This window comes from Trichomycterus rosablanca, chromosome 2, assembly GCF_030014385.1.
Source record: "Trichomycterus rosablanca isolate fTriRos1 chromosome 2, fTriRos1.hap1, whole genome shotgun sequence".
Taxonomy (NCBI): domain Eukaryota; kingdom Metazoa; phylum Chordata; class Actinopteri; order Siluriformes; family Trichomycteridae; genus Trichomycterus; species Trichomycterus rosablanca.
The window spans coordinates 38209792-38222325 of NC_085989.1; the positions used below are offsets into that span (position 1 = coordinate 38209792).

General features: G+C 38.3%; 1 protein-coding gene across 2 annotated transcripts in view; it reads left to right on the plus strand.

The window, feature by feature from the left end:
* angptl6 (angiopoietin-like 6) overlaps positions 1 to 10423 on the plus strand; it is a 31068-nt gene extending 20645 nt beyond the window's left edge. For both annotated transcript variants that reach the window (XM_063015171.1, XM_063015181.1), the window contains 3 exons: positions 5427 to 5620; positions 7819 to 8089; positions 8174 to 10423. In XM_063015171.1, the coding sequence (XP_062871241.1) occupies positions 5427 to 5620; positions 7819 to 8089; positions 8174 to 8358 (650 nt within the window). In that variant the 3' untranslated portion in view covers positions 8359 to 10423. The remainder of the gene's footprint in view (positions 1 to 5426; positions 5621 to 7818; positions 8090 to 8173) is intronic.
* Positions 10424 to 12534: the final 2111 nt, after the last annotated feature.

Genomic DNA, 12534 nt, shown 5'->3' on the forward strand with positions numbered 1-12534 from the left:
TAGAGCAACATATGCTGCCTTCAAGACGTCATCTTTTCCAGAGACGTCCATGCATTCAAGACAAGACAATGCGAAACCACATGCTGCACACATTACAAAGTCATGGCTGTAGAAGAAGAGGATATGGGTACTGGACTGGCCTTCCTGCAGTCCTGACCTGTCCCCAATAGAGAATGTGTGGAGAATTTTGAAATGAAAAATGAGACAACGATGACCCTGTACTGTTACACATCTTAAGACGTGTTTGCAGGAAGAATGGGACAAAATAAAAGCTGAAACACTAAATCACTTGGTCTCCTCGGAGCCAAAACATCTTTTAAATGTGGTGAAAAGTAATAGAGACATTACAAAGTGGTAAATGCTTTACTGTCCCAACTTTTTTTGAAATGTGTTGCAGGCCTGAAATGCAGGAATGGATGTTTATTAATAAATGAAATGAAGTTGAGCAGATAAAACATGACATATCTCAGGTTTATCCTGTCTGCAATCAAATAAAAGTCAAAGTATGAAACTCTGTGTTTTTTATTATTTACATTTTCCATACTGTCCCAACTTTTTCTGATTTGGGGTTGTATATTAACTGTACAAAACCTTAACAGGATTAAGCCATGTATTAATCCTGGGACCACAAATCAGTGTGGCACCAACTTTATTTGCTGTGTCACCATGGCACCCGCCAATACAGCATTTGCATGTCTATGAAACTTAGCAACACTACAGTATTTGTTAACAAAAACTTAAAAACCACAAATAAAAGAGAAATGATACATATTTGTTTAACCACAAGAACAGAGAAAAAAGCAGCTGAATATTTTCTCAATTCTCTTTTATTCATTCAGGCTTAGGGGAAACACCCAACATGTATTTCTTTGCCAGATGTGCAAATATTGTACAGTAGACCCTTGACTTATGAATTTAATAGGTTCCAAAGGGCTGTTCTTAAGTCAAAGTGTTCGTAAAGTTAAACCTATTTTATTTTTGCAGTACCTTACACTGTAATAAATTTCCTTCTTTTTATATAAAATGTATCTACCAGAAACAATAATAACTCTCATATTTCTCTAATATTTCCTTCTTTATTTCAATAGTGTTGTATTTTGTAGGTGTAATTGCACAAAAGAAAATACTTTACTGAGCCGAATTTCTTCTTCTCTCTCAAACTCAAACTCACTCACTGTCCCCACTGTCTGATACACAGTGACAGCTACTAGCAGGAGTAATTATACAACAACAAATGAAATTTTCTCACCACTGCTCTTTCTCTGCACATTCTTTGGGGACATTTTAATATTGAATTTTACAAAATATAAAGAAAACACAGAATAACACCGTGCGCTGTGTGAATGTTCCCTCACTGTGTATATACAGTGCCTTGCAAAAGTATTCAGCCCCCTTGAACTTTTCAACCTTTTGCCACATTTCAGGCTTTAAACATAAAGATATGAAATTGTATTTTTTTTGTGAAGAATCAACAACAAGCGGGACACAATCGTGAAGTGGAACGAAATTTATTGGATATTTTAAACTTTTTTTAGAAATAAAAAACTGAAAAGTGGGGCGTGCAATATTATTCAGCCCCCTTGCGTTAATACTTTCTAGCGCCACCTTTTGCTGCGATTACAGCTGCAAGTCGCTTGGGGTATGTCTCTATTAGTTTTGCACATCGAGATACAGAAATTTTTGCCCATTCTTCCTTGCAAAACAGTTCGAGCTCAGTGAGGTTGGATGGAGAGCGTTTGTGAACAGCAGTTTTCAGCTCTTTCCACAGATTCTCGATGGGATTCAGGTCTGGACTTTGACTTGGCCATTTTAACACCTGGATAAGTTTATTTGTGAACCATTCCATTGTAGATTTTGCTTTATGTTTTGGATCATTGTCTTGTTGGAAGGTAAATCTCCGTCCCAGTCTCAGGTCTTTTGCAGACTGCAACAGGTTTTCTTCCAGAATGGTCCTGTATTTGGCTCCATCCATCTTCCCATCAATTTTAACCATCTTCCCTGTCCCTGCTGAAGAAAAGCAGGCCCAAACCATGATGCTGCCACCACCATGTTTGACAGTGGGGATGGTGTGTTCAGGGTGATGAGCTGTGTTGCTTTTATGCCAAACATAACGTTTTGCGTTGTGGCCAAAAAGTTCGATTTTGGTTTCATCTGACCAGAGCACCTTCTTCCACATGTTTGGTGTGTCTCCCAAGTGACTTTTTATAGATATCTTTGAGAAATGGCTTTCTTCTTGCCACTCTTCCATAAAGGCCAGATTTGTGCAGTGTACGACTGATTGTTGTCCTATGGACAGAGTCTCCCACCTCAGCTGTAGATCTCTGCAGTTCATTCAGAGTGATCATGGGCCTCTTGGCTGCATCTCTGATCAGTCTTCTCCTTGTTTGAGCTGAAAGTTTAGAGGGACGGCCGGGTCTTGGTAGATTTGCAGTGGTCTGATACTCCCTTCATTTCAATATGATCGCTTGCACAGTGCTCCTTGAGATGTTTAAAGCTTGGGAAATCTTTTTGTATCCAAATTCGGCTTTAAACTTCTCCACAACAGTATCTCGGACCTGCCTGGTGTGTTTCTTGGTCTTCATGATGCTCTCTGCGCTTTAAACAGAACTCTGAGACTATCACAGAGCTTGCTGCACTGAAAGTAAAGGGGCTGAATAATATTGCACGCCCCACTTTTCAGGTTTTTATTTCTAAAAAAAGTTTAAAATATCCAATAAATTTCGTTCCACTTCACAACTGTGTCGCACTTGTTATTGATTCTTCACAAAAAATTACAATTTCATATCTTTATGTTTAAAGCCTGAAATGTGGCAAAAGGTTGAAAAGTTCAAGGGGGCTGAATACTTTTGCAAGGCACTGTATATATATACAGAGAGAAAGACGCTCGGAGTCAGCTTGTTTGTGACGTCATGTGTTTTGCAAATTTCGGTTCGTAATCCGAAATTAGTTCGTACGTTAAGTTGAAACAGATCGCTCGTAACCCAAAATGTTCGTATGGTAAACCGTTCGTAACTCAAGGGTCTACTGTAAATTGAAAAAAAAAATGCTGTAGATTATTATTATTAATCTCAAAAATGAGTCTGAACAGAAAACCAAATTATGTGGTGAACAAACCAGTCAAACTTTTTGAAGAGTTGGCTACTGTGACATAAATAACTGAGAATATTACCGATATGCAAATCAAATTTACGATAGTAAAATCCCACTGGTGTCTGTGTGTCAAGCTTTAAGTCATAAGCCAGTCATCCTAGGCATGAATCAGACATGCATGCAGAACCGCAAGCGAGTTATCAGGGCCCAAATGAATCTGAGATGGACAAACAACAGTGAAAATGTGTTTTGCGGACAGACACATTTTAGTTTGTTTTTAGGGGGAAATGGACGTTGGATTCTATGTCCCAGAGATGAAAAAGACCATTAAGACTGTTACCACTGAAAAGTGCAAAAACCACCATCAGCGTTGGCATTGGGCTGCATCAGCACATAAGAGGAGTTTCAGACAACAGCTATGCCAATCAAATTTACAATGATACAATCCGACTGGTGACTACCTTGGACAAGTAAGAATAGGCTTACAGTTATAAGCCAGTGACTTAGAGGTAAGTGACAAATCTAGCTAGATGCCTGGGATTTGTATTGACTAATCCTAGGCATGAGTCTTTAAATGAAAAGCTAGGCTACCTGGCATTATACTGTACATGGCTGACCCTGCAAGACTTTAATTGTATTACTTTTGTGTAGAAATGCTAGTGATTGAGGAAAAATTAGCATTATACCTGGCATTATACGGTGCATAGCTGGCCATGCAAGTCAGTAATAAAGGTTCTGGAACAGACCTGTTGAAGAATTTTTTGCAGTAAAATATAGCACAGATAACTGATATTAATAAGCAAGTAAATGGATTTCTCATCTTCAGACTCATTGTTGTATACTCACTGTGGCCTGCTATTTTTTATAGATGAATAAAAATAAATGTACATAAATCCAATTCCAATAATTCCAAGTCTAATTTTTACCTGCAAAATGTATAGTTCATTACCTAGATTAGTGCACACATTATCAGAATCAGAATAAGCTTTATTCGCCAGGTATGTTTGCACACAAGGAATTTGTTTCCGGTTGGTAGCTCTCTACAATAGGCAGAAAGAAAACTTTCTGAGTCTGAATAGTGACAAGTCAGAGGCCATATTGATTGCCTCTCCAGCTACTATTAAGAAGCTTTACTGTTTCTATTCCGGATTTCAGAAGTTCATTATCTAGCCAGATTAAAAATCTGGGAGTGATCCCCATATCAAAAATACTTGTAAGGTAGCCTTTTTCCATCTCAAGAACATTGCCAGGATCCATCCCTTTCTTTCATATGCTGCTGCGTAGATGATTATCCATGCATTTGTAACTTCTAGAATTGACTACTGCAATGCTGTACTTCATGGACTCCCTGCTAGGGTTTTGAACAGCCTGCAGTATGTACAAAATTCAGCTGCAAGGATTTTAACCCATACTAGATCCTGGGAGCAAATCACCCCAACTTTAAAACACCTACACTGGCTTCCAGTACAATACCGAATACAATATAAACTGTTGGTGCTGGTTTACAGATCTCTACACGGCCTTGTACCTTCATATCTTGGAAGTCTGTTTACATCATATTCTCGGTCTCTTCGCTCTTCCACCTTGCATCTGTTAAAAGTTCTTCCCTCTAAATTATGTACATTTGGTGTCAGGGCATTCAGTGTCATGGGCCCCAAGTTGTGGAATAGTCTCTGGAATAGCTGTCTTCAAAACCCATCTCAAAACCCATCTTTTCCTGCTGGCTTTTGGGTGACCCAGAACTGTGCCACATGCTTGGTGTTTCCATATTTGTAAATGTGTATTTTAATTATAATTTTTCTTAGATTTTATTTATTTTTATTGTACAATGTCCTTGAGTGTCATGAAAGGAGCTTTTCAAATAAAATTTTATTATCATTATTATTATTATATACATATACAGATGTACAGTACAATGAAATTCTTTCTTCACATATACCAGCTTGAGTGCAGGGTCAGCCATTATACAGCGACCCTGGAGCCTAGGGCCTTGCCCAACAATTGCTGCATGGCAGAGCTGGGATTCGAACTCTTAACCCAGTTGATAGCCCAAGTCAAGTCAGCTTTTATTGTCAATACTGCAATATGTACAGAACTTACAGAGGATTGAAATTGCGTTACTCTCAGACCCATGGTGCAGAAATACCCACTAGGCTACCACTGTCACTGTACATCATAGAGTATATGTAAGTGCAGTAAGGCATTTAAAGTAGAGTAGTGTGGCATGTAAACAATAGGTCAGTTTTGCTATTAATGAGTGTAATGGCATTTGAAAAAAAAAACTGGTCCCTTTAGGTCAAACTGTATCTCTTAGGTAAATGTGTGTCTTGTTGCAGGACCGTGGCGAGACTGCCAGCATGTCCTGGACTCAGGAGAAAGCACAAGTGGCATCTATCTGCTGCGTCCTCGCAACTCCAACCGTCTGTTCCAAGCATGGTGTGAACAGAGCCGTGTTCAAGGAGGCTGGACTGTCATCCAGCGGAGACTGGATGGCTCTGTTAATTTCTTCAGAACATGGGATCAGTACAAGGTCAGCTCAGCTCAGCTTCTTACATTATATGCCAAATTAGAATCTACAAACTGAATTTAAAAATAATTGGGACAGCAGATGAAATGCAAATGAACAGAAACCCCAGAATAGAATAGCAGTGATTTGTAAACTGTAGATTAGACAACACAAGACAAAACCAAGACAGCTGTAAAATGTTAAAAAATAATCTAAAACAGTTGGTTATAAATAAGGCCCTACCTAATTCACAGCCGTGAAAATTACAACGAGGACCATGAAATGAGCTGTTTCCCATGTAATATGCTATTTGCTGTAATAGTAAAAAATTTAAGGTTTGTGTTTAGCGATTTCATTAATGTAGCATATGAAATATGAGGCACAATATACAATATGAGGCGTCCTTGCAATCATATGGTAGTAACGTTTGCTGTGGTGTAGTGTGTTGACAATGTTTGATGTATGTGTTTACGTATTGAGTGCATTTTGTCCATTTTGGGATTACATAATCAAAGAAAAAGTGTGCTTCTCTATGCATGTGATCATCTCTGTGCCACAATAGTTTGTGTACAGTTTATTTCTTATTTATAACTCAGCAAACTCTAAAGACACTCAGTTATTTAGCAAATCGGTTAAACAAAATGTTCAAGATGTCGAAGTGTAAAGCAGCTAAAAACACTACTGAGGTAACTGAGTTTGGAAAACTTCCAACCGATTATGAGGATGCAGAGGGGGATGTGTCAAAACACAGACGAGAATATTCATCTTTGAGAGGGAGCTATTAAGATATTCTGTGCTGTGTATTGTTGCTTTTATTGATTCTATGTTGTAAAAAATGAGCATTAATGAAAGGCTTAGCAGGAGTGGCTCAAAGTTTGTTACTTTGCAAAAAACTGCGCAAATGAATATTCCAATAGTTTAGGAACAATGCTTCTCAATGCATGAATTTCAAGGAAATTGGGTACTTTACCATCTACAGCAGGGGCGTAACTACCGGGGGGGAGGGGCAGGGGGGTTAGGTGCACTGGGGCCCATGGCGCAGGGGGACCCTCCACGACATGAACTCAACCCCCCTCCGCACTGCGCCCTACTAAATAGTACTACTAAATAGTAAAATATTAAAATAACTGAAAGACAATGAAATATCAGAATACATATAATCAAAATATACAGTGAGTGCACAGCAAGGGATTTTGGGACTCTGTAACCTGCTTAACGTTACTAGAAGGCACGCCACATGAATTTCTGAGTGAGTACTTTTAATTCATTCTGATCAGCTATCAGCATGAAGTTTGTTGAAGGGGCCCAAAATTTTTTTTTGCACTCGGGCCCATGAGCTCCTAGTTACGCCACTGATCTACAGTACGATTCCTAACATTACTACAATCAGAGAAAAATTTGTTAATAAAGGGCAAGGTAATGTTCCATCACACAGCACTGCATTAAAAACTGTAATTAATATAAACACAAAGGATTGAGAGTACTTAAAAAACAAATGTCATATATCAACATTCAGAAATGACACTGACTTAGCTCAAGCTTATCTGAAATGGTCTGATTCCAGCGGAATTACTGATTACTGTGGGTATGGCGTTATTGGTATCACACATTCAACCTTTCTTTCCGTAAACATGATAAACTGAATCATTGATAAATAGTTCTAATTTGTCTAAATGCTTTGTACACATTTTAGCATGTCTGTTTTTATGGTAGTTTTGCTCGGGGTAACGAAAATAAAGATGATTGCCTTTACTTTATTCTGCAACTTCTAGCGTTATTATTAGTCTGAGAGCACATTTAAATAATGCATGGAGCATCTGTCCAGGGATAATTTGTGTTTTTCATTTGCAAATTATTAGATCACTTGTACTAAGAGAGATTTTAAGATGTTTGCTATGGCTCTGTGAATTTTTTATTCGAATGATGTTTAAAATTGTGCCTGAGGAATTTAAACAGCTCTCAAACCTTTTATCAGAATTGCTACACATTGCATAAAATCTTGTTAACAATAGTTATATAATAAGGGCATATATAATAAACAGTGTCTTTAATATAAAAGACACTGCTTATTATGTATGCCCTTATTATATAACTATATAAATATAGTTATCAAATACTTTGTTTATGTTCATAAATACAAATTTCTCCCCAATGTATTTATGAAAAGGGTGATAGTGTATATAATTCAGGATGTAGAGTAAAATTTTCCTCCTTATCCACAGCAAGGCTTTGGGAATCTGGATGGTGAGTATTGGCTGGGTCTGGAGAGCCTTCACTGGCTCACCTCTCAGACCTCTTACAAGCTCAGAGTGCTCTTGGAGGATTGGCAAGGCCGGCAGGCATTCGCAGAGTACGAGAGCTTCCGTATAGAGCCTGAGACTGACTGGTACCGTCTAAGACTGGGCACCTACCAGGGTACTGCTGGTGATTCGCTCTCCTGGCACAACAACAAAGCTTTTACTACACTTGACCGCGATAAGGACGCCTACTCAGGTTGCTAAATCTTACATATGCTATTTGAACTTAGCTTCTTATTGTGTTTATTATATAATAAGATATACAACAATTCTCTTACAGGAAACTGTGCTCATTACCAAAAGGGGGGCTGGTGGTATCACATGTGTGCCCACTCTAACCTGAATGGGGTTTGGTACCGAGGAGGCCATTACAGAGGTCGCTATCAGGATGGAGTTTACTGGGCTGAGTTCCACGGAGGCTCGTACTCCCTGAAGAGGGTCACCATGATGATCAAACCCATTTAACCTTAAGTACAGGAGAAATAAAGCCAGATATGTTTACTACTGAACTGTACAGACAGAAAATCATCCAGATACAGAACCCTCATGTGGATGGTTATGTTAGATTCTACTGGGTTTGGATTTGTTTGGGTTATACTATTTGTCAAATGTTATTTTAGTCATTAATGGGTTTTAAAGATTATAAGAGATTATGAGCACAGCTTAATATGTACTACATCTTTGAGTTAATGTCATTTAAGCATTACTTTTATTTAGTGAATTAATATGTTACATTGCATTCTGTTCTTAGTATTAATGCTTGTATGACATGTTTCAGGGTAAAAAAAAAGTATAAATTCATTAGCAGGGTAGTGCTTTTTAATGCCCAAACATTACAGGATATTTAGCCTACCTACTGAATGAATTATAATTAATTTTGCTTTTATATATTATTATTTTTTAGTTTTTAACTAATTATTTAGTAATCAAATGGAATCATATAAGCAAGATCATCTTAAAAGCTACTAAGAAATACACCGATAAGGCATAACAATATGACCACCTTCCTAATATTGTGTTGGTCCCCCTTCATCGAGGCATGAACTTCACTAGACTCCTGAAGGTGTGCTGTGGTATCTGGCACCAAGATGTTAACAGCAGATCCTTTAACTCCTGTAAGTTGTGAGGTGGGACCTCCATGGATTGGACTTGTTTGTCCAGCACATCCCACAGATGCTTGATTGGATTGAGATCTGGGGATTTTGCAGGCCAAGTCAACATCTCAAACTTGTTGTGCTTCTCACACAATTCCTGAACCATTTCTGCTTTGTGGCAGGGTGCATTATCCTGCTGAAAGAGGCCACAGCCATCAGGTAACATGAAAGGGTGTACATGGTCTGCAACAATGCTTAGGTAGGTGGTACGTGTCAAGGTAACATCTACATGGATGGCAGGACCCAATGTTTCCCAAAGCATCACACTGCCTTCGCCGGCTTGCCTTTTTCCCATAGTGCATCCTGGTGCCATGTGTTTCCCAGGTAAGTGACACACATGCACCCGGCCATCCACGTGATGTAAAAGAAAACATGATTTATCACACCAGGCCACCTTCTTCCATTGCTCCATGGTCCAGTTCCAATGCTCATGTGCCCATTGTTGGCGCTTTTGGCCGTGGACAGGGGTCAGCATGGGCACCCTGACTGGTCTGCGGCTATGCAGCCCCATATACAACAAACTGCAATACACTGTGTATTCTGACACCTTTCTATCAGAACCAGCATTAACTTCTTCAGCAATTTGAGCTACAGTAGCTCGTCTGTTGGATCGGACCACACGGGCCAGCCTTCACTCCTCACGTGCATCAATGAGCCTTTGCCGCCCATGACCCTGTCGCCGGTTTACCACTGTTCCTTCCTTGGACCACTTTTGATAGATACTGACCCCTGCAGACCGGGAACACCCCACAAGAGCTGCAGTTTTAGAGATGCTCTGACCCAGTCATCTAGCCATCACAATTTGGTCCTTGTCAAACTCATTCAAATCCTTACACTTGTTCATTTTTCCTGCTTCTAATACATCAACTTTGAGGATAAAATGTTCACTTGCTGCCTAATATATCCCACCCACTAACAGGTGCCGTGATGAAGAGATAATCAGTGTTATTCACTTTACCTGTCAGTGGTCATAATGTTGTGCCTCGTCGGTGTATGTGTTAGCATTATGTTAGCTAGCTAGCAAGCAGTGGTGTTTAGTAACTAAGTAATAATACTTCGATGATGATGCACCACCCAAATAATACCTACTCTGTAGTGGTCCTGGGAGAGTCCTGACCACTGAAGAACAGCAGGAAAGGGGGCTAACAATGTATGTAGAGAAACAAATGGACTACAGTCAGTAATTGTAGAACTACAAAGTGCTTCTTTATGGTAAGTGGAGATGATGAAATGGACAGTGAGTGTAGAAACAAGGAGGTGGTTTTAATGTTATGGCTGATCGTTGTATTTGTGACTTAAATGTACAACCAAATAAGAACATTGGGACAGTATGGAAAATACAAATAAAAACCAAGCAGTGTTTCTTACATTTACAATGACTTTTATTCCATTGCATATATGAACCCAGTATATTTCATGTTTTAAGGTTTCAAACAGATGATTGTAATCATTATTTGGCACGAAAAAGAAAATGTACTGTATTTTGTTCTATAAATTCAATATACTTTCAATACTTAAGTACATTTATTATAAGAACATTACTTTTGATACTTAAGTACATTAAACATCAGATACTTTAAGACTTTTACTCAAGTAGTTTTACTCAATTTTACTTTAACTTCTATCGAAGTAAATTTCTGGTAAGATACTTGTACTTTACATTTTCATTACATTTTCAGCATTTAGCAGACGCTTTTATCCAAAGTGAGCAATTGAGGGTTAAGGGCCTTGCTCAAGGACCCAACAGTGGCAACTTGGTGGTGGCAGGGCTTGAACCAGCAACCTTCTCTTTACTAGTCCAGTACCTTAACCACTGAGCTATCACTTTTACTCAAGAAATTGGGCCACATATCTTGTGTGTTGAAGGCAGACAGCTCAATGGGCTGAGGAGAGTTTGGGGTATCCATAGAAATTGGCAATGGCGTAACTAGCAGCTCATGGGCCCCAGTGCAAAAAAAAAATTTGGGCCCCCCTCAACAAATTTCAGATGGATGGATGGATGGACGGACGGAAGGACGGACAGACAGACAGATAGATAGCTGGATGGATAGATAGCTAGATGGATGGATGGATGGATGGATAGCTAGCTATCTAGATAGATAGAGATTAGATATATAGATATAAACATAGATAGATAGATAGATAGATAGATGATAGATAGATAGATAGATGGATGGATAGATAGATAGATAGATAGATAGATAGATAGATAGATAGATAGATAGATAGATAGATAGATAGATAGATAGATAGATAGATAGATAGATAGATAGATAGATAGAGTAAGTAAGTAAGTAAATTTTATTTATAAAGCACTCTTAAAACAACTTACGTTGACCAAAGTGCTGTACATCAAATAAGCATACATAACACAACATTATATTAAAAAAGTAAGAACCAAATAAAAAAGTAAGACAAAATAAAACAGATAAAAATAGACTAAACAATTATAATTACCACGGCTCCTCACTGTTCAAATGCCAGCTTATAAAGGTATGTTTTTAGGAGTGATTTAAAAACAGTGGCCGAAGGTGCTTGTCGAATATTAGGAGGTAGAGTGTTCCATAGCCTCGGAGCATAAACTGCAAATGCACGATCACATTTCAGCTTTAAACGAGCCCTAGGAACAGTCAACAAGTTCTGAGTGGCTGATCTTAAAGATCGCTGTGTGGTTGCGGGAGAAAGCATACCACTGAGATAAGCCGGGGCTTGACCATTAAGCGCTTTAAAAACAAATAAAAGCACTTTAAACTGAATCCTGTGCTGAACAGGCAGCCAATGTAGTGAGGCAAGGACTGGTGTAATATGGTTTCTTATTATTTCTTATTATGTTTCTATGGATGTATAGAAACATAGATAGATAGATAGATAGATAGATAGATAGATAGATAGATAGATAGATAGATAGATAGATAGATAGATAGATAGATAGATAGACAGACAGACAGACAGACAGACAGACAGACAGACAGACACAGACAGACAGACAGACAGACAGATAGATATAAACATAGATGGATGGATGGATGGATGGATGGATGGATAGATATTGACCTATAGTAATGTTAAGGAGGTTACACAGATGCACACCCAAAATCCCTTGCTGTGCACTCACTGTATATTTTGATTACATGTATTATGATATTTCATTGTCTTTTAGTTATTTTAATATTTTAATTAACGAAAATGTTGTTGTGTTTTTACTTTCGTTATCGCCGCACTTTACCGCTAGCATTAGCATTAGACTCCAAACAAAATAGCAATAGCACTTTGTGTAAAGTTAATTTTAAACCTACACATTTTGTCCACACCTGATTAAATAGTAAAATAATGTTGATGTTTTTACTCTGGCAGCTTCTCATTTTCACTGCCTGATTGTAACATCATTGAGCTTGGTTAAAGGCGCTATATAAGTTGAACTTATTATTATTATTATAACATTTACTCTTAACAGTAACAGCTTATCAAAACTGTACAATTTACTGCT